The 24,162-nt window shown below is 34.2% G+C and overlaps 1 protein-coding gene across 1 annotated transcript; it reads left to right on the top strand.

The window, feature by feature from the left end:
• Positions 1-1,428: 1,428 nt before the first annotated feature.
• Positions 1,429-24,162, top strand: LOC144961203 (uncharacterized; the record flags this gene model as incomplete). Its single annotated transcript, XM_078894480.1, has 4 exons — positions 1,429-1,616; positions 2,786-2,884; positions 21,592-21,808; positions 23,695-24,162. Coding segments are annotated over 4 exons (972 nt in total), but the record flags the coding sequence as incomplete, so codon positions are not given.

The following is a 24,162-nucleotide window of genomic DNA, read 5'->3' as shown; positions in this document are numbered from 1 at the left end:
TTTTAATCCGCATCATCTGGACTCTTGTATTTTCCACCTGTAGGTTACAAGTTGAGTGTCATAGCCACTAGACCACCATGTGTTATTAAAATACTATAGAAGGAACGAAGTTGATGTCACTCGGCTCTTCGTTATTATTTAAGTGATTAGTTCTCATTAAAATATATCTAGTAGCCTATGAATATTAATGGTTACCCGCATTTTAACGTGTTGATATGTTTAATCTGACTGGCGAATCTTTTGAGTATTTAATCTAAACACATAGCATCAGTAGATAAATATGACAAATATAGTATTGTTATAAATACTGGATGACCTTAAATCAGGGGGACGTGTAAAATGGGAAACGTTCAAACACTTGGATTGAGTATCCGTTTTAATGTCTACATCTTGAATAAAACAATTATATTCCGTGTTCAGATCGTGTTTTAATAAAACAAATAGAAATAACACCGACAATCATGGTCCAATTGTCCTATTGATGTTCATCCAGCAATGATTGATGATAAGATGAAATTTAATATGGCAGAAAGTACGGTAATTGTGATTTAATTAAAATTTTTTTTTTAATTAAGGGCGTCCCATTGGACAAACGGCATTCCGAGATTTTGATTCTGCTGGAATGTAAAGGAAATTATCGGATAGCTGGGTTTGTTTGACCTTGTTGAATTACATTTATCTTAGATTTTGCGTCCTATCCAAAGGGTGGCAAGAAGATTGTATGTCTGTTTAATACAAAAATAAAGAATAATTAAATCAAAATTCTTTTATTCATCTCATGGCAAAATTGTCTTTAGGGTCTATTCCAAGGGAATACAGTAATAACCTCGTGTCAGCCGCAGAGCAGCCCCAGCAAATTGAGCTAGGGCGATGTGACTTGATGAAGGCACACAGCGCAGTGGCGGGTGATCGAACTTGATACCTTTCGGGTACGAAGCAAGCTAAGCGCCTACGTGACGCTAGATAACCGGTCTGAGCCCACGCTGCCCCAAGTCTGGAGTTGTCTTGATCAAAATGCTAAAAATAACAACTCTTTTGACACTTGAAGGTCATACAGACAACTGTTCAGGATATAACAATGATAAAATGCTTTTACAATAGTGTGTAATAATATAATTCATATGTCGTGAATCCATTGTGTACTCAGAAGTGTTTTATATGAAGTGATAGACTAGACTATACATAGTCAGGTTTTATTATCTATTGTATCCAGCAAAGAATATATAAACGTGTATAATCAAAAGGTCATCATCATCATCATCATCATCATCATCATCATCATCATCATCATCATCATCATCATCATCATGTCATCGTCATCATCAACATCATCACTCATCATCATCTATCATCATCATATTCATCATCATCATCATCATCATCATCATTCTCATCATCTCTAATCCCATACCAAATAATTTATTCCAGATCTGTCCCCAGTAGCCTTTAGCTACGGCTACATAAAACGACAACACAAAAGTAATTACGGACAGACCCTTCTATTCACGATCGAATCATGGATCTGGTGGACAATTAATCCTTCCACGGGACATTCACGGCACCGATCAAGGGGATTTACGTCTTTCATTTGGTGGTTACGACTTATAGTAATGGCGGTAAGGTTGATGTTTTGTGTCATTGTGTGGTGTGAGTTGTTTGCGATGACGATTATGATGATGATGAAAAGAGTGATGAATGATGATGATTATGATAATAATGATGACGAAGATGATCATGAAAGACGACGAACGATGATGATGACGATGATGATGATAATGACTATATTATTATTATTATTATATTATTATTATTATTATTATTATTATTATTATTATTATTATTATTATTATTATATATTATATTATTATATTATTATTATTATTATTATTATTATTATTATTATTATATATTATTATTATTATTATTATTATTATTATTATTATATTTATTATTATTATTATTATTATTATTATTATTATTATTATTATTATTATTATTATTATTTATTATTATTAATTATTATATATTATATATATATTATTTTTTTGTATATTATTTTTCTTTGTTATTATTACTTTAATTTCCATAACGGCAACATTTCGAAATTTATCACCAAGGTCCATCATTCCTCTCAAGGTCACACTTTCATCAAGGTCAAACTCATCCTATTAAGCATAAATCATTACCCATTATATCATCGTCACCATCATTTGTTTTTACATTATTACGACAACGGAACCCGTTGAATTCATTCCGTATGACAATAAAGCCAGTATGACCACAGTAAGTCTCTATATCTCATTGTATAGACTAGTCCGTGCGGCTATGTGGTCTAGTGGTATGACAATTGCTTTCGGATCCGAGGGTCCTGGGTTCGAGTCTCGCTCTATGCATAGTTGAGTCCTTGAAGAAGGCTCTTTGCTCACATTCTTTCACCTTACTCAGGTATAAAATGAGTACCTGGTAGTTAACAGCGTTGTCCCTGTCCAAAGAAAAAATATAATATCGCCTAACAGGTGTCATGTTCCGTCCTACATGTTAAATGTTGCTGTTGTCTACGAACTCCTTGTAAAGCGCCTTGAGCACGTTTATTAGATGTTGCGCTATATAAAATCTCAATTAAAAAAAATTGCATCGGTGTGTGTTTGTATAGAATTGTATGTTATAATGACGGCTATGACTTTATTACACACACACACACACACACACACACACACACACAACACACACAAACATCTACATTTATTTCTTACAGATACACGTCGAATTTGATGTCTGGGACTAGACGATTGCCACGCTGTACTCCTATGACAAGGACTACCAGGACCAGGCATCAGTGAGTACGGCGGTCTTGTTGGACATACGACAGACCGTCAAGCCTGTGGTGAGATACACGAACAGAGATTCCATATATCCCATTGATCACTTCTCCTATTTTACTGGATATCTATTGAAACCCATTTAAATCCAGTCATCAATGGTGTCCGTTTTCTGATAATCCTGGTTTGAATCATTCACCAAACTCCAACATCAACACCACATCGTCATTATTATCATCATCATTATGGTCGTCGTAGTCGTCGTTACCGTTATCATCATCATCATCATCATCATCATCATCATCATCATCATCATCATCATCATCATCATCATCATCATCATCATCATCATCATATATCATATCATCATATCATTCATCATATCATCATTCATCATCATCATTCTATCATCATTATCATAATTATATTATTCATATATTATATTATTTATTATATATTATATTATTACTATTATTATTATTATATTATATTATTATTATTATTTATTTATTATATATTATTATTATATTATTATTATTATATATTATTATATTTTTATATTATTATTTATTATTATTATTATTATTATTATTATTATTATTATTATTATATTATTATTATTATTATTATTATCATCATTATTATTATTATTACAATCTTTATCACAATTACTCCATATGTCTATTTTTGTAATCATCAATATTATCATCGTCACCATCATCTAAATCATCATTATCCTTGTATGTAATCATCATAATATAATAAACAGTTATATGATATATAATAACATAGTTGTATACACGTTATAAGAATGTGGAGTAAACGCGTACAACACCCGTTTCAGTCTCATGATAAATAAATATAGATCGAAAATGTGTCCTATCATCATTATCTGGTGTCACGTCGGGAAATATTGTTTCTCCCTCCCCTCTTTCTCCTCAAATAAATAAAATATAGCCATACCAATCAATGTTTTACATTAATTTCTAATTGCATCAATTCGGTCACCTGAATACATTACGTTTCCGGACGATGCGACACATTTTACAGACAACACCTATCTCTATAAATTTAAAGGAAAATTCCTCACAGTGTTCTATTTTTATTACTACCAAATTCATTGTCATCATCTCCACTTGCTCCGATATAACACCAATGTGACGCGACGGGGCACTAATTATGATTATCCTAGATATTGGATATCTAGGCAAATGAAAGGGAAACAACTCAATGGTTTTTAACTATTGTATGATATACATGATTATCTCCCTCCTTTAAGTAAAACAAGATTTTATGTCAAAACACAGAAAATAAAATAGTTAAATTTCCGTTCTAAACCTTTGTAGATTTTATAGAATTTCTAACAAAGACAAAGAGAGAAAAATAAATAAGAAAATTATAATTCTCCCCGGCTTTGGAAGATCTTTTTTTTATCGGTTTCAGTTTTATTTCATTGTACTCAAAGTAAAAAAAAAAACATTTTTTTTCTCTCTGAATAGCTGAATGTGATTAATAGGATGTTTACAGTATAGTTTTAGAAGATTAGATATATTTGAGTAACGTGACAATACCTCCCACTGTTTTGATCTGTTTATATATTACGCAATTTCCACAAAAGGTACTTAAAGTCTTTTATATAGGGTCCCTGGTCAACATCAACACTTAACATGTTGAACGAAACATGACGCCTATTGGGAGATTTTCCAATTAATTTTTCCGACTGAAACAACGTTTTTAACGACCAGGGTATCATTTTACACCTGAGTAAGGTGAGATAATGTAAGTAATGATTCGGTTCCCAAGGACTCAACTGTGAATCGAGCTCATTGAAGAGCTCACTGACTTAGACAATAGATAAATGTGTAATTAGTGATTGAAGGAGTCTATGACTATATATATTTCTTGATCACACTTATATAGGTTATTATTTAAACTAATAGAATCATGGAGTCAACAATTTATATGAGCACTTTATTAATTTAAACGTAATTAGTAATTCAAGCTAGTCATATGACATTTTATGCTATATTTCTCTGATATCACACACTTTATCAAACATTAAATCAAGATGAACAATAAACCACATCTTATACACCTTCCACCTTGTGAGGCAAAACCAATGCGATCACTCGCTATCCAGATGGACTGGGTACTTTTTTGTATGCAAAGAACGGTAGATATCCACCACCACCATCACCACCCCCCCCCCTCTCCCATTTAGGGGTCATAGAATGTCATTGAAGTAAGGCCTTTTGTTATCACGTGATTTCTTTAACAATGTGATATTGTCTTTCCTTGAAAATCATCTCTTGGTTACATGTCCTATGTCAATATGTTGGTTTATATCTTGTATGAATCAGATTTACTATAATATAAGTGTTAGTTTATATTATATTGTTACCAGATATTGCAATCAAAGGTACAGATATTATATTCTTAATTGTTGTCAAAGATCTAGACGAGACTGTGAAATTGTCATAGACTAGATACAGATAGAGATACAGATTTATACATATATAGATTTATTTATCTATTATCTATCACTGGTTCCCCCACCCCTCCCTTATTACAAATATCTAAGTCAGTCGTATTACTATCTGTGATGCCTAATGAACTCAAATAAGAAACAAAAATCAGTAATTATTATTTTAAACAGGGTGAGATAAACTGTAAGTCTTTTCTAAATAATACCGTGGGGCGGGGAGATTCAATTCATTCTATTTATATAGATGGATAAGTTAATTAGACATTATAGAGAATTATAGATTAGTCAAGGCGACAATTCGGACGACTTTGTAATTGAATATCCACAGTCTCATCTTTAAAATGTTTCTGTATCTTTAATATAATATCTTTTCCACATATTTCTATGTCGAATATTGAAACAAATATGAATTCAGAGGCAATTTTGTGGGGTCTATATGGAAGTGATTATAACTTAATTGGGACGGGTCAGTTGAGTGTACACTTTCCCATGACCTTTTGGGATATTTAGCACTTTTATAAAATTGAACATAATCCTTTTTTCAGATAAAAACACAAGTTATAAAACATTTCAGTGTCGCCTTCACAAGTTATGGCCGTTTAAACGTCATTGAATTCATTATTTCCATTTTTATAGGTTTTTTAAATATTTTTTGTGACGTGTAGACCGGTTTTAATGTTTAGAAAATTTAGTTGTAATAATTATCAGAAATTGTATTGTGAGTCTAATTTATCATTGAAAACGAATCCTTTATAAATATGTATTAAAATCCATCCATTTATACATGTGACTGAAATACGGTAAAACAACGTTTGGCGTCAATTTCCTCACAAAGCCAATACGAAATACTAAACTCTCAATTGCTTTTTTGATGGCAGTGATTTGATTACCTATATGTACTCGTATGGTTTGTTTTGAAAATGAAACTAATAAAGAAAGAATAATTTAAGTGTCTTTTTAAAAAAACACGAGAATTTCTCACCATGGAGGATTTCTCTAAGAACCAAGACACAGCCTTTGTCAAGGTTGCATAGAATTGTCTTCAAAGCCTCACAGTTAAGCCTAAAATCTACATAAAGACACTTCATTACTTATAGAAATAATTGTATTCGGTGTCATATCGGGGGCTTTGATATAAACACTGTAATTGTGTACAAGTAATTAAATACTAATTGGAATCTAACAGATTTCCTACCTAAAGTAAAATAGAAAATGTCCGCGAGTTAGGGAAGGGTTTTGTCTCCCATCGCTCTGAAATGGCTTTGAAACGTGATATCATTGTAAACAGAAGGTCGTCAAAGTTTATTTTAATGTATCAATATATCTCATAAATTATAGTTTGATTCATCATTGGTGACAGGCGACGTGTATATATATGCACGTCTGACATCCGAACAAAATTTTGGGCCTAGTTTAACATTGTTGTTTTGGACAATATTTTATGAGAGTTCAATTATATCAATTTTCCCAGAATGGATCGGGTTATCAGACCTGCAGTTTAGTGTACTTTGTTACACAGTATGGATACGTTGTGTGTAAGACGTTACATTTAGATGGATAAAGTGCTCTTTGCCAATGCTCTACACATTTGGAAATAACTCATGGAGGTGATATGTAATAAAGTAAAATAAAATGCATGTGCTTACTGGCGTAGTTCACCAATCTTATGTCCCCTACAAATTGGCTGATTGTGTGTTACAATTAAATCCGTGGGTTTTTTATCAAAAAAAAAAATAATAATTTGGTCACAGCTGACGTTTCTGATAAAACTCTCGCCAACAACTTGACGGAATTCAATTAAGTACGTTTATATCATTTCCTTTACATTAACTGTTATTAATATTGTATATCATCTTTGTCCTTTTGTTACTGTAAATATTGTTTATCTCATATACTTGACATTGTATAATATTTATCTCTTTTAAAACAAATATTCTTTTTTTTTCATATTTCATGTTATAATAATCAGAACTGATAAACAGATCACAATCATTATACGTATTTACCATCACCAAGGCTATAACACAATTTACCATTTCGAAGACTATAGGAATTTACCACAACCAGGATTATAACAACTCACCATCACCAAGACTATAACAATTTACCACAACCAGGATTATAACAACTCACCATCACCAAGAGTATAACAATTTACCATTTTCATCACAACAACCATAAATCACCACGACAATTAATACTATCACCATCACAACTCTCAATACAATAACCACAAATCACCATCAACACAAATACATCAACAACAAAAACGGACACTGTAATCGCCTTGGTCATCCACAAATGACCAAATTCCAACATGGATATCATCATATTTTATTAGCCAGTCCCACCTCTGCACCCAATAACGACAGCCATTATAAAGTTTATTTTTAACTTTCAAATTTATATTCATTTTACTTATCTACCATCCATATACAGAATTATATTAAACATTTCCCCACTGAAACTATGGTCGTGTGTTATTTATTTCATATTTAGATTACCTCTTTCTAACAGAAACAGTCAAACATCATTATCCAAAATGAAATATGGCCAAGTCAGATGTGTGGGTTCGCACGTTTCATCAAAACTATTCGTCTACAAATATTACTTCCCTTCCTTCAAGACCTGCTTGTACATTCATTTCTATTTGTACCACATTTCTACAAAACTTTGAGTCTTCGGGGTTATTGAGTGTATATTTTAAAGCAAATGATGCACGTACGTGGATTTTCCTTGATGTGAGATCTTTTGTGCGATTGCGTTGGCCACGATTTGTGACCAAACGTCTCAAAACGGTATTATCTCAGGAGGGACCAGATGCTAAAAAGTCAAATTATAGTCAAAGTGGACAAAAATATAAAACGTTGGTATTTAGCACAGTGAAATATGATATTCATACTCCTCTATAAAACAAACAAACTCAAATTAAGTCTGATATTTGTGGTCACAAATTCAATTTTCAGCATCTTAATAATCCCGACTTAGTCCCGTTTTGAGACGAAAGGTCACATTTACTACTGAGTAAACCATTACAATCCTTCTCTCCTGTGTCATATCTTGTGATGAAAACAAAGACAAAAAAACTGGTAAATGAATTACGAGAATCTGAACATTGGATTCCGTTTTACGCTGTCAAATTCGAATGAATCAGTGTTGTCTCCAACTGTACAAAGTTTTCCGTGTGTTGTAGGATTTGTTGATTCAGTTGGAGAATGGTGGACAATGTTATTATTATAAATAACAGGAAATTTCCAGAATAATTCTCCATCATCATCATTATCGATTTCTATCTCAAGCTCTTTCGCTGCGTGATCAAAATCAATTGCGAGGACATCCCTGAAATATGGAAGTCTAAGTAGAAAAACAATTCAATAACAAATGAGTTTGACTCTCTCCCTCTCTCTCCTCCCCTCTCTCCCTCTCTCTCTCTCTCTCTCTCTACTTCTTCTCTCTCTTCTTCTCTCACTCTTCTCCTCTCTCTCTCCTCTCTCTCCTCTATCTCTCTCTTCTCTCTCTCTCTATCTTTCTCTCTTTCTCTCTCTTCTCTCTCCTCTCTCTCTCCCTCTCCTCTCTCTCTATCTATCTCTCTCTCTCTCTTTCTCTCACTCTCTCTCCTCTCTCTCTCTCTCTCTCTCTCTCTCTCCTCTCTCTATTATATATATATATATATATATATAATAATATATATAAGGATGGAGAAGAAGAAAAAAGAAGAAGAAGAAGAAGAAGAAGAAGGAAGAAGAAGAAAGAGAGAAGAGGAAGGAGAGAGAGAAGGAGAGAAGAAGAGAAGAAGAGAGAGGAGAGAGAGAGAGAGAAAGAAGAGAAAGAGGAGGAGAGGAGGAGGAGGAAGAGAGGAGAGAGGAGAAGGAGGAGGAGAGAAGGAGGAGGAGGAGAGAGGAGGAGGAAGGAGGAGAGAGGAGAGGAGGAGAGAGGAGAGGAGGAGGAGAAGAGGAGGAGGAGGAGGGAGGAGGAGGAGGAGGAGAGAGGAGGAAGGAGGAGAGGGAGGAAGGAGGAGAGGAGAGAGAGGAGGAGAGGAGGAGGAGTAGGAGGAGTAGAAAAAAGTAATCCAATCAAAGAAAAAAACATATGAGTAGTAGATGCAATACAATGTAATATCATACCATAGTATAGATGATATAATTCAACACTAATGCATAGTGCCAGTATTACTCACATTAACAATACACTCCCCCCCCCCCCCCCATATCTATAAGTGTACCAGGGTTATTAAGTCACATTAAATCAATATTCATTCTTTCATCCCCCCCCCCCCCCGATATCTATAGAGTACCAGGTTATTAAGTCACATTAAATCAATATTTCATTCTTTATTCCCCCCCCCCCGATATCTATAGTGTACCAGGGTTATTAAGTCACATTAAATCAATATTTCATTCTTTACTCCCCCCCCCCCCCTATATCTATAAGTGTACCAGGGTTATTAAGTCACATTAAATCAATATTTCATTCTTTCCCCCCCCCCCATATCTATAGTGTCCAGTATAAGTCAATTAAATCATATTATCTTCCCCCCCCCCCCATATCTATGAGTGTACCAGGGTTATTAAGTCATATTAAATCAATATTTTATTCTTTCTCCCCCCCCCCCCCCGATATCTATAAGTGTACCAGGGTTATTAAGTCACATTAAATCAATATTTCATTCTTTATCCCCCCCCCCCCCCGATATCTATATGTGTACCGGGTTATTAAGTCACATTAAATCAATATTTCATTCTTTCTCCCCCCCCCCCCGATATATATGAGTGTACCAGGGTTATTAAGTCACATTAAATCAATATTTCATTTTTTCTCCCCCCCCCCCCACCCCCCCCCCCCCAATATCTATGAGTGTACCAGGGTTATTAAGTCACATTAAATCAATATTTCATTCTTTATTCCCCCCCCAATATCTATGAGTGTACCAGGGTTATTAAGTCACATTAAATCAATATTTCATTCTTTCTCCCCCCCCCCCCCCACACACACACATATACATTTTTAACACTTATCATTATTCTTTATATGTCAATTAATAAATTGATTAATTAATATATTTATTTATTTACTTATTTATATTGTTTTGCATTTCCTTGTTTATGAATTTTTATATGCAACAATATTTATTTTGAGTTATTGATAATTTTGATTTATTTTTGATTATTCTAATCTATGTCTTCAACTATCTTTTCTTATATTCTTTTTTTCCATTCCTTATCTATCTATTTATTTTGTTACATAGTTTTAGATTAAAAAAATATATTATTTAACTATGTTGCGTTATTATATATATATACATATAAAACTTTATATAGATAATAACAAAACAAATAATCATCAAGATGGTGGCGTGATGATAATGATGATGATGATGATGATGATGGTGATGATGATGATGATGATGGTGATGATGATGATGATGATGATGATGATGATGATGATGATGATGATGATGATGATGATGATGATGATGATGATGATGATGATGATGATGATGATGATGATGATGATGATGATGATGATGATGATGATGATGATGATGACATTTGGCGATATTGCATATTTTGTTCCTGACAGAGACAACCCTGTTAACGTTAAGGTTTACTCATTTTACACCCGAGTATGCTGAGATAATGTGAGTAAAATGCTCTTTATAGAATGTAACTTTGCCTCGCATGAGACTCGAACCCATGAACTTTCAATGCGTAGGTATTGGTCACTTGGAATTCCTTACCCCCCCCCCCCTCCTTCATCCCACATATGCGCTCCACTACAAGAGACACCCAGATAACCACGCCTCTCGGACAGTCGTCATAATGTAAACAATAATAACAATGAATGGTAAACATAGCAGGTTTTAATTTCGATGGCATGTGTCTAAGTAAAATACCCACTGCTCTACGCTTGATCAATAGAACCAGCACAGAAAACGGTGTGCAAAGTTAAACGTTTATAATATGATCGAGAAAACCGTGTGATAATTAGTCACCCATCTGGCGGTATAAAAAACAATAACAATAATCAGAAAAACGTCAATTTTATTCAAGTTGTTGTTTATAAACAACCAACTATGTTTGTCCCAGCACGTATGAAGGTTTGTTACGAATTTCATGTCATATTGGTCAACAATATACCAGTTAATTGGATTCAGTAGTCTGATGTTACGCCGCCCGGAAACGTCGGCCATCTTGAAAGAAAATCATTACTTTTTATTCTTTAAGTTAGCTAGAACCTTTCATATGTCTTGTGATCAGAATGTATAAAAGTCAAAACAAGATCATATTTATAATGTTTTTCTCCTCTGGATACACTTTTCTGCTCGTCGGAGAAATATTTTATAAGGGCTTCCGCCATTGTTCCCATAGTTTAGAGCCAGTGTTTCTAATTTACCATGCGTCATTAGGGAGGAAGTGACGTTACGACTATTGAATCCTATTTGTGGTAACCACAAGATTACCGAATAGTTGGACACTTCCAAACCAAGGCGTGTAAAATTCTTCCTTTATTATCGTAACTCAAAACTGAAAGACTTCCATATTGGGGAAACCTGGAGGGAATTAAAAAAGTATAAAAAATTGAGCTTTATATAGCGCAATGTCCACTAAATGTGCTCAAAGCGCTTTATAAGGGGTCCCTTGTCAACAGCAGCATTTAAACATGTCGGACGGGACATGCCGCCTGTTAGGCGATATTACACTTTTTCCAGACAAAGACAATGCTGTTAACGGCAAAATACTCATTTTACACCTGAGTATGGTGAGAGAATGTGAGTAAAGTGACTCAACTATGCGCCGCCGAGCGCGAGGCTCGAACCCAGGACGTTTCGATCCGAAGACGAGTGTCATACCACTAGACCACAATAGCCACACATATAGAATAGTGGACAAATACCATGCCCGAGGGAGGTGGGGTATTCAAAGACCCAACTGAATTTATGCCAGGATTCATGAATGGCAATCGAAAACAGCGGGTCCCCTCAAACCGACTACTGACAGGCCACGGCAGGACTGCTGTAAACATGCATCGACGGGGTCTGAGCGAGGCAGCCGACTGTCCCCACTGTCAGGGAACGCCAGAAACAGCAGACGACATAATCCTGCACTGCCCTGTGACGAGATTGGCGGGAGGTTTCGAGGCTGTCCTCAAATGCGGTGACGCATTTAAAGACTGGCTGGAGACTTCCAGTGTGGAGATGTAGCCATACGCTAATACTACTAACGGAACGGACAAAAGAAGATAGAGTTTACGATACGGATCGTCAACTCCAGAAAACGCGTCCATATCTAATTTTAGATCATCCACGCCTACTTATTGAAGGGACGTGTGCAGACGTTTTATTTCTGTACTTTCCTCACGATCGATTTAGACCTACACAATATCTCTGAATTTAATCATGTATTTATGTCTTCATTTTTTTATTTATTTTTTTGTTGGCTGAAGACGGGTTTTCAGCCCGAAACGTTCTGTGTGTGGCATTTATTCTTGTTTTGTTTTGTTTTTTGTTTGTATGTTTTTTTGTTTTTCAAGCTGTTATATTGATTTTTGTTCATTACTTTTTTTAGTCCACATTTTGTTGCAGCCTAGAATCACTTTAATTAATGTCAGGTTGATTGTAAGAATTACACACTTTATCAAACAGCAGCACACGTCATCTCAATGATGCTGTTTTCCATTTGAGAGCTTACACGTTACGTGTAGGTTAACAGGAAATGTGGAGGCAACAACTGGCAAAAAGATAATCGACTGCTCGGTAATGGTCCTTGAACGTGAAGAATGGCGTTCCATGATGTTCAACCTCTGTAGGGAGACGGACCTCCGGTAAGATCATGTAAGATAATGACCATTGAGCGTGAAGAATGGCGTTCCAAAACATTCAACCTCTGTAGGGAGACGGACCTCCGGTAAGGTCAGGTAAGATAATGACCCTTGAACGTGAAGAATGGTATTCCAAAACATTGAACCTCTGTAGGGAGACGGACCTCCGGTAAGGTCAGGTAATGTAAGGAACGTTAACAACACAACTCGCGTACCAGGCGTCATGTGGCGACGCACGTCTGAAAAGAGCTCCTGGTTTTCTTCTGCGTCGTGGGTCAATTGTTAATGATAATGGAGAGGCTCGCGATGGGAACAATAAAGGCAGCGGACGTTTCGGGTTCAAACCCTTCATCAGTACAACGATAGACAAATAAACGTTGAAAACAAATATAATTAAATTTAGCATAATGCTTCATTCACACCCCAATCCTCATTGAGGCCAGACGATGCGATCTGTACTCCAGTTCATTTGTGACCCATCGTCTCAAAACGGTATTATGTCGGAACGAACCAGATGCTTAAAATCGAAATTAAATGTTAAAGTGTTGAAAAATATAAATCGCTGGCATTAGCACCCTAAAATATAGTATCCGTTCTCCTCAATAAAACATACAAACTCAACACAAGTCTGATATTTCTGGCTATAAATTCAATTTTCAACGTCTTAATCAACCCGACTTAATACCGTTTTAAGGCGAAGAGTCACATTTGATTTCAACCGTTTATTGGTGATTGTTGTGGTCGTGACGACGGGACTGGAGCCCAATTGTGTTTGTTTTGATTGTTTTCAATCATTGGGTTTTCACCCGTATAACAGAATACTCTTCAAGAGTTGTAACGTCACTTCCCCGTAATGACGCATGGTAACTTAGTAACTGGCTCTAAACTATCGGAACAATGGCGGACGCCCTTATGAAATATTTCTTCGACGAGCATAAAAGTGTATCCAGAAGGAAAAGAAAACATAAAACTGATCATATTTTGACTTTTGCGCATTCTGATCACAAGATATATGAAAAATTGTAGCCAGCATGATGAATAAAAAGTACAGATGTTTAGAACCGCGATGGCCGCCGTTGCTGGGCGACTTGACATCAAACTATTGAATCCAATTGCGGAGCAACGAAGAAAACCGGGATAAGCTTGAAATATTTCTTGTGAATCTGCTGCAGTTGTGATCGACAGATAGCGTTGCCGTCCTTGAGGATCAGTCGGTCAGATGTGTTGCATGTGGAGTTTTTTAACTCCCACTTCTCAAGAATTTTGCTGCTATCTATTGTGTTTGAGTGACAAAACATATATTTTTGTGTTTGTTGGGTGTGAAGTTTTGGGGAAAATCGTGAAAATGGCCGGTAAGTGGAAAGAAGTCATGATTCTCCTTATCAATTTGATGATCAAAGAGTTAAGGACTTGGTGTGTTATTATGACCGATATTTTATTATTATTATTATTATTATTATTATTATTATTATTATTATTATTATTATTATTATTATTATTATTATTATTATTATTATTATTATTATTATTGTTATTATTATTATTATTATTATTATTATTATTATTATTATATTATTATTATTATTATTATTATTATTATTATTATTATTATTATTATTATTATTATTATTATTATTATTATTACTACTAATATTACCACCATCATCAATATCATCATTATCCTTGTATGTAATAATGTTGATACAATAAAGTTGTATAATATATGATAACACAAGACATGTCCATATAACCAGATCAGATATTTGGGTTTTTTAAACGTACATAAAAATATTGTTTATATAATATATCATCTTTTATCATTGTCATCATATGGCTTATTCGTGTTTATATATAAGTTATGGGAATATAGAGCAATTGCGTACAACACCCGTTTTAGTCTATTGATAAATACATATAAAGAAAGATCATGTCGCATCATCATTACTTGGTGCCATGTACGATAAAACAAAATAATTTTTCTCCCTCCCCTCTCCTCCCGGGAATAAATAAAGTATAGCCAACCCAATCAATGGATTACATTAATTTCTAATATCATTATTCAGTCACCTGAATATATTACCGATTCCGGACGATGCGACACATTTTACAGACAACAACCTATCTCTAAAAACCTTGAAACAAAATTCCTCATAGTTTTCCATTTCTGTTACTACCAAATTCATTGTCATCATCTCCATTGCTCCGATATATCACCAGTGTGACGTGACAAGTCACTAATTATGGTTAAATTAATAAATAATTAATTATCCTAGACATTGGATATCTGAGACAAAATAAGGGGAAGCAACTCAATGTCTTTTACTAACTCTAGATATTCATTGGTTATCTCCCTCCTTTGAATTAAATAGATTTTGAAATATCAAAAAAAAAAAAATTAATTAAAAAAAACAAACAGAAAAATACAAACTGTTTTATTTTTAGATTTTCTAGAATTTCTTCACGACGACAAAGAGAGGAAAAAAAGAAAACTCAAATTCCTCCCGGCTTTGGCATATTATTTGTAATTTTCTGGTTTCATTTTATTTTATTATCACCAAATTAAATTAAAGCATATTTTCAAAAAAAATCGTTGTATGCGAATAATACTATGTTTACAGTATAATTTATAGAAGTTTAGAAATATTTGACATTTGTGTAACGTGACAATACCTCCCACTGTTTTGATCTGTTTATATATTACGCAATTTCCACAAAAGGTACTTAAAGTCTTTTATAAAGGGTCCCTGGTCAACATCAACACCTAACATGTTGAACGAAACATGACGCCTGTTGGGAGATATACATTTTTTTTCCAACAGAAACAACGCTGTAACGGTCATTGTCTAATTTTACACCTGAGTACGGTGAGATAATGTGAGTAATTATTGTTTTCCAAGGGCTCAATTGTGTACGGAGCTCATTGAAGAGCCCACTGACTTAGACAATAGATATATACGTAATTAGTGATTCAAGGCTAGTCATATGACATTATTATATGATATATTTCTCTGATTATCAATCTTTTTATATCGATATTATTATACAGACGTAACCATAGGGTCAAGGCTAGTCATATGACATTATTATATTCTATATTTCTCCGATTATCAATCTTTTTATATCGATATTATTATACTGACGTAAACAGTGATTCAATGCTAGTCATATGACATTATTATATACTATATTTATCCGATTATCAATCTTTTTATATCGATATTATTATACAGACGTAAACAGTGATTCCAGGCTAGTCATATGACATTATTATATGATATATTTCTCTGATTATCAATCTTTTTATATCGATATTATTATACAGACGTAAACAGTGATTCCAGGCTAGTCATATGACATTATTATATGATATATTTCTCTGATTATCAATCTTTTTTATATCGATATTATTATACAGACGTAAACATAGGTTCAATGCTAGTCATATGACATTATTGTATGATATATTTCTCTGATTATCAATCTTGTTGATATCGATATTATTATACAGACGTAAACAGTGATTCCAGGCTAGTCATATGACATTATTATATGCTATATTTATCTGATTATGAATCTTTTTAATATCGATATTATTATACAGACGTAAACAGTGATTCCAGGCTAGTCATATGACATTATTGTATGCTATGTATCTGAGATTAGTATACTCTTTATATAGATTTTATTACTTATTTTCTCAACAGAATAGAAAAATCTGTTTCGAAAAAAACCCACGAGTCCTTCATTTATATACTTTCGTGTCACAACTGTATGGATTTGTTTTTGTTACTGGTCACCTTGACCTAGTTGACTTTGTGATGAGAATTACGCCTGGGCTATTCCAGTCCGTGAATTCAAACCTACATACACAGTGTCTTATTTTACTTTATAATACGTCTTGTGTGTATTTATTAAATCATCGACCGTTGTCTGATTCCAGGTAGTCACTTTGTGAGACAAAACTAATGAACTCACTCGCTGTCTAGATGAGCTGGGTATTATGTGTATGCAAAAGACGGTAGATAATCCTGGGTTAGTCATTGCAATAAGTCATAGAACTAGGGTGACTTATATATATATATATATATATATATATATATATATATATATATATATATATATATATATATATATATGTATGTATTAATACCGGATAGGGAGACTTTTGGTACCCCTATTAGTTCATTTTACAGTACTTTACCAATAGGGAGACCAAAATCCGGTCCCCTATTGATTTGACCTCTAGCACATTCACTTTTCTGATTTTAGTTTAAGGTTGTCAACCCAACCGTCAAGGATATATAATTGTAAATCATAGTATTGAAGTTATTTGTTAAACACCACAGTAAGAAGAGTTATGCCTAAATTTTCACTTTGGTCAATAAGGTGACCGCCTGAAAAAAGTACAATAGGGGTACCAGTGTTTTCATCGATATATTTCAATAGTGAGGCACTATATCTTTCCGAAATTTTCTCTAAAATTCTAGAGCATTATATGGATTTTTATAGTAATGAAAACCTAATATAAAATTGTGTGAAAGTTGATGAACTGAGGAATGAACAAGATATACGAATTATAATCTATTTTTAGAAACAGATTTATCGAATCTTGGTCCGGATTCTTATCTTGGTGACAAGAGACAAGCAAACATAGTAACTCTTTTTTTCGTGAAACGTATGTTTAGTCAATTTCGCGCATAAAGAGGCACTCGGCACTCACTTACTCACTTCGCAAGTCAGTAGTAGGTGGTTATCAGTTATCAGTTCTTAGTCAAACGCTTCATCAAACCCATTATTGAGTAGCATGTTGATGCCTGATGCCAGTTGAAGCCATCTCGACGTCGTGAAATGGAGCATCTTCTGTCATAGCAGTAGAATCGTCAGATGCCGCATTTAAATCCTCCATTCCAGGCGTTGCTGTTGCCATATCGATCTTCGAAATGATTTGGTCTAGACGTCAAGTTGACCCGTTCTATGTCTGAAGAGATTTTAAAGTGCAATACCTAACATTATATCTTGATCTACAAAAGAGTCTTTTTAAATGAACCGCTGTGTTTCTATATTTTTCAAGAACCAAGGATTATCTGATAACCAATGACTACTGACTTGCGAAGAGAGTGGCCGACGGACGTCCTCTCTATAGCCGCAAGTATTTTTTCGTCACTTGCTGAGTTCCAAACTAGACGTCTATGGCATCGTGGGGTAAATTGATGCTGGAGGCATCATTGAAGAGACACCGAGATAATTTAAATGGTAAGTTATTGGCCATTCTTATTACATCACTGTTGATTTAAGATTTTCAATAGGGTAGACATCACACTAGGTACTTTGGTAAAAAATTCAAATTGGATTGAGCTCAATGAAACCTATATCATTTTCAAGTGCTTTTCAACACGATTCTAATGATACCAAAATTGTGAAAATCAGATAAGCAGAAAAAAAGCTGTGTTAGTTTAAAGGCTGACAAATGGTCTTCTATTTGCCTTTGTTATTTACTGACGGACTTTGTGACCTGAAAATTGTTGCATTTCCGGTAGTAACCGCCATTTGGATTTCAAAACTGGTCTAAAATGACCGCTAAGATTTGAGTAAGGATTTTACTGGAACGAATTTCATGGATGCGGTATACAACTTTGCCCTGAATTTAATTTTATAAAAAAGTTAAGATGTTAAATAAACGTGCCAGCATGAAATTTTGATTTACCAAGTTCTAATCTTTTAATTATCCAAAGCTAAATTATACCCTATTTTATCCATAATCAAAAGTTATACTAAATTGTCATTGATTTTAAAATAAACTACACCAAACGATAGAGTAATTTCTCCTGAAGAAAATAAGACATAAATCATTAAAATCCATCCATAAACAAAAAATCTATGGAACTTTTTCTGAGACCCATCACTCAAAAGTCAAAAAAAATCGGGTCACAGCCACTAGGCCATTTATCGGCTCCCTGCTGGAGGGCCAAATGGACGTTTACCAAAGTACCTAATCACACACACACCGATTGATGATTGTCACTTGTCAGTCAGTCATTTGGAAGTGGAGTCAGATAATTCGGGAACTTCTGTAGACTGTAGATTCACACTAGTGAGTAAGATCTGTCGTTTACTACTACTACTACTACTACTACTACCACTACTACTTTTAGTTTTAGCGCTATCCAACTCAACACTTCTCGTGTTTATTTTATTTTGGCAAAACTAGAATGGATTTTTGAAAAGAATATAAAATAATTTAAACTTAAACCTGTCTTTGCATCTTGCTTTATGCATACAGTATGCCATATCACAAAATCATAGTTTAATGTTGAGAATATGCTATTTCTTTTGTAACTTCAGATCAGAGAGATTTGAGCTTTAAAAATCCTGAAAAATGTCTTGCTGTCAATCCAGACAACCCTTTTGATGTGATCTATGATGTTAATGGTAAGAATGTAATTTGATGAGGAAATGAATAACATTTAGGTACACATAGTTTGCTTTTTTATTTATTTTTTTTTGAGTCATGATGTGTAATACTATTACAGTCCACTCCGGATAATTGCAACTCGTTTAATCGCAACTTTCGGTTAATCACAATATTTCCTAAGCAATGGAAATAATTCTATATAAAAGTCACTGGTTAATTGCAACAAACTTCGGTTTTTTAAAAAGTGGTAAATTCAAGAAATCAAACAGTATATCATGATTAAATTTCATCATGGATGAAATCGTGACAGGTTGAAGAATCGAGAGTGAGCAGGATTTAATGCTACAGTAGTGTGTCACCACTCTGTTAGAGTCGAAAGAGGGCGGGGCTCTGCAGTATGGGTTTGTGACGTCATCGGTGGCCATTAAATAGAAGAAGGGTGGGGCTGGTCATAATCTTGACAACAGGTTATAAATGACAGTTATAAAGAGAGACTGAGCGATATCCTTTGTTTTAGGATTAACAACTGTGCATTGTGACCAACGAGTTTGGTGAGAGCTTATTGTCTCTCATTAAGGCTAATCTCTTTAACTCTGACAAATGTTGAATTGTTGAGAAAAAAGATTGAAACTTCTTCCAATCTGAATAAGATATCGGCTTGCTTCATAGCTGCTTTTGGTTGACAAATCTACACGGGGCTGCCATATGGTTTTTGTTTCAATCAAATTGCTCTGTATGTGGTGGACTAAGAATATTATTTACTGGTTTGAGTTGACAATAAATGTGTAAAATGTTGAAATAGTGGACAGGAAACTGAATTTCGGTTAATCCCAACATTTTCGATGATCCCAAGGTATTGCGATTATCCTAAGTGGACTGTACCTGAATCTTGAACGAAAAACTATCATATGGATATGATTATAGACAGATTGGTTTCTGGAATTATATTTCCGTCCTCCCTTGCCAACTCTGACGTTCTTGAAATTTAAAAGAAAATAGCCAGAAGGTTTCGGACTTAATTTTCTTTTTTTTCCAAAGGACAATAGTCATAAGGTAAATAATTTAAAAAAATCCTTTTACAGCACAAGATGGCATGATTTTTTGTTTAAGAGTTTAGAGAAAAACTTGCACATGATAGTCTTCAGCTTTTTTTTTTGTTGTTTTATTTTCTATATAGACTCCAACTCAGAGCCTGAAAGTGATGCAGAACAAAGTTCCATATCACATGATTCATTTGTGGTAAGTATGTACATTAAAATAAAATCATAACATTTGTATAGCGTTTATCCACAGTTGGCACCATGCTCAAAATGCTTCACATCACCATATTTTGTGGTGGACAAAACACATTTGCCACAAAAGATGAGACCTGCAGTCTGTTAGGCGCAATACAATATTTCAGGACAAGGACAACACTGTTTTACACCAGTGAGATCTCCTAGTTTTTTGTTGTTAAAAAGTTTTCTTTGCAGTGGACTTCGCCAACAATAACACTATTTTAAACCTTCCTCGTTATATTTTGAAGTGATATTCATTGATGAGCCATTCACATTTGAAGTCGTTTGTTTTTTATTTGACAAAATGTGAAAATGATGCGTTTCCAGGAAAAATCAAAATAGCTTCTGTTATACTTCTATACTTTTGATCTCGCATTTTGTCCAAATTCTCTTGCATCGTAATGTTTATCAACTTTTTTTGTTAACTATATTGCAGTTGCAAGGTTAGGAAGTTCATATTGTTGCAATGACAACCGTTTATATGTCCAGAATCGTAGTGATATAAAAAATTGTTTTGTAGTTGTTGGTCCTGGTGTAGGATTTAAAGAGTTGGTTAAAAACGGTTTACTGAAACCCTGGTTGGTGTATCTATATTTATCCAAGCACAGTTGAACATATTAAATACTTAGACAATATGTCTGCCTTTCTCAACTCTTTTTTATTATACTTGCATTATTAACCAGCTAATTGTTTAGTTGGATTATTAAACAATGGCTCTTCATGTTTATTGTCAACATGAATAAATTGATTGATCTGTCATCTTTTCCACAAAATATACAGGGTCCCGATTTTGTTGCTGACTCCGAGTCTGATTCCTCTACGTACTCTGTGAGGTACCCAATGCTGAGTACATCATTGTCTTTGGAACCTAGTGCTCATTCCCCAACTCAGTCAGAGCCTCATCCACAACTATCACAGACTGAACCTCGTTGCCAGTCTGGGACCCAGGTTCAACCCGAATGCTATACACTTGCAAACCAACGTGTTACGTGCAATGGTGAGTCATTTTTTTGTCATTCTTCTCCTTTGATATTTGTGGGATCAATTTTAATTTACCCATTCCTTTTAAAAGAAAACTTCCACCCCCTCCATGGTGCTGCATTTGTGTTATTGCATTTTTTTCTGTTTTGGCAGTGCTGCGTCGCAAAATACGCTACCATTTACATAACAAGCACAAATCCAAATTTGATAGGGTGGACATCTTAGAATCTGAAACCCCAATGTGTGAGTGATATCAGTGAAACCAGCCATAAAAATGTTCATGTTTATTTTATTGGGGTTTTTTTTGTCTGTAATAGACTTAAATTGCTTGTATTGTAAGTGTTAAAATGGTTTTTTTTTTTACAACCCATCTATATATTAAAACTGTTTCTTGTATTTCTATGATGCTTAAGGCTTTTTTTCACAGACCAGCTGGAAACTTAACGAGAATCAGAGTAGATAACATTTTTATTAATCTTGCAACCTAAACAGTATATGATGATTGGGAGCATTTAAAGAAAAGCACATTTTCTTTTTAATTTGTCGGTACTAAAATTATACTTTGATAATGTCTGCTGTGCTACAAACCCTTTTGACTTCCAGGTTCAATATTTTTCTTTATTCTAAAATTCTTGGGTTTCCTTTCAATGACAACTGAGATCATTAAAATTCAGCTCACAACATGATGTGTGTAGATTTGATGAAAACATATGTTCGAGTTGAGAAGCAGTGTTCACGAACTTGCTGATCGTTTTTACTAGCATTTATTTTCCTAACTTACCTGTGTCAATTAACAAAGGCAAGACTCAAATATTTTCTATCTGAACAGTGTGTTTGTTATTGAAATATTTCCGGCATATACATGTCATATTTCATTCCCACAAAATATAAATCAGGATTAAGTTGTCTGGGCATCAGCATCGTTCAGGCAGTTGGGGGGAAGTCTTTAAGGAATTAATGAAGCCGATGCTCAACCGGTCTGGAGGACGTTTGATTGATGTCGGCTGTTTGTTCTGCCAGCCGGTGATGTTTTCTCACTCCCTCAATGACAAAGAAAGTCATTGTTATGACTATGAACTATAGTCTATTATTACTTTTGTTACTATATTAATTGTTACTTATTGCCGCTACTGTTATTATTATTATTATTATTATTATTATTATTATTATTATTATTATATTATTATGATATTGCCTTCATTGCATTCTATTACTATTATTGATATAATTAATTTCTGATTGTTGTAAATAATTTATGTGAATTGAATTTTGTCGATTGGCCAAGGGCCTACAATAAACTTAAATGAAATGTTAGTCTTTGGATAGGACTTGGGTCTATTCTTGATTGCTTTTCCGCCTGGGTCGAGTGAAGCATTTGGAGTAAATTTTGTGGCTCAACGTAAAAAACATGACGCTTACCATTCCGCTGATACTGATACCTCCAAGGGGTGGTTGGGGAAAAACCTAAAATTCTTTTGACATTCTGTCTGCTTATTCGCTGAAACAACAAAGGACAATCTATGTATTCAGATGAGACTTCAATGTGTCACTATTCCGATTTATGTTCATATTTTGATTATAATGAAGAGGGAACCCTGAACCCAGTGAAGTGGGTGGATTGATCTATTTATTTCTATTTCAAAACAAAAATATGGCGTCTTTTCACTGGATTTGTTATGTGGCAGAGGTCTCCACAAATCTAACATACCTCTTCCAAAGGAATAGATGGTAGAAAAGTATATAACAAGAAGGAATTATGACAGTTACTTGTCCAGGCCTTAAATATTTGGAATGCTATTCCTCTCTATCGCTGTCATGTAGCTGATGTGCATACGATCTGTCTATTGATTTATTTTCATAGTTCATAGCATGATGTGCTTTATTTTCTTCTTTTTTTTCCAGAGAAATACAAAAAGCCAAGGAGACCCTGTCCATACTGTGGACAGTTGCAAACAAAACTCTCAAGGCATTTGATGAGGAAACACAAAGATGAGACAGAAGTTACAGAGGCCATGAAACAGCCTGTAAAGGAAAGGGATAGAACAATGGAGTATCTCAAGAAAAAGGGCATTTTTTATTCAAACACTAGAAACAATTCAATAGTTATGCGTGAGAGAGCACAAGGGTCACATGAAGTTGTTATGTGTGCTGGCTGTAAGGGGTTTTACTCTGGACGAAGGGTTTATGAACACAAAAAGAAATGTAGTACTGAGCATGCTCTGTGTACTGGGGTTGTAAAATTTTATCCCGTGGCTCCCAATGCAAGTAAAGAAATAAAGGAGAATATTCTTGACAAATTTCGGAATGATGAAGTGGGAAATTTGTGTCGATCAGACAAAGCTATAGTATTGTTAGGAACAAAATTGTGGA

Source organism: Berghia stephanieae, unplaced genomic scaffold, assembly GCF_034508935.2.
Source record: "Berghia stephanieae isolate SIO BIC M18660-M18661 unplaced genomic scaffold, UCSD_Bste_1.3 scaffold172, whole genome shotgun sequence".
Classification (NCBI taxonomy): Eukaryota; Metazoa; Mollusca; class Gastropoda; order Nudibranchia; family Aeolidiidae; genus Berghia; species Berghia stephanieae.
The sequence above is the reverse complement of the archived record's forward strand: the minus strand, read 5'-3'. Positions and strand labels throughout refer to the sequence as shown.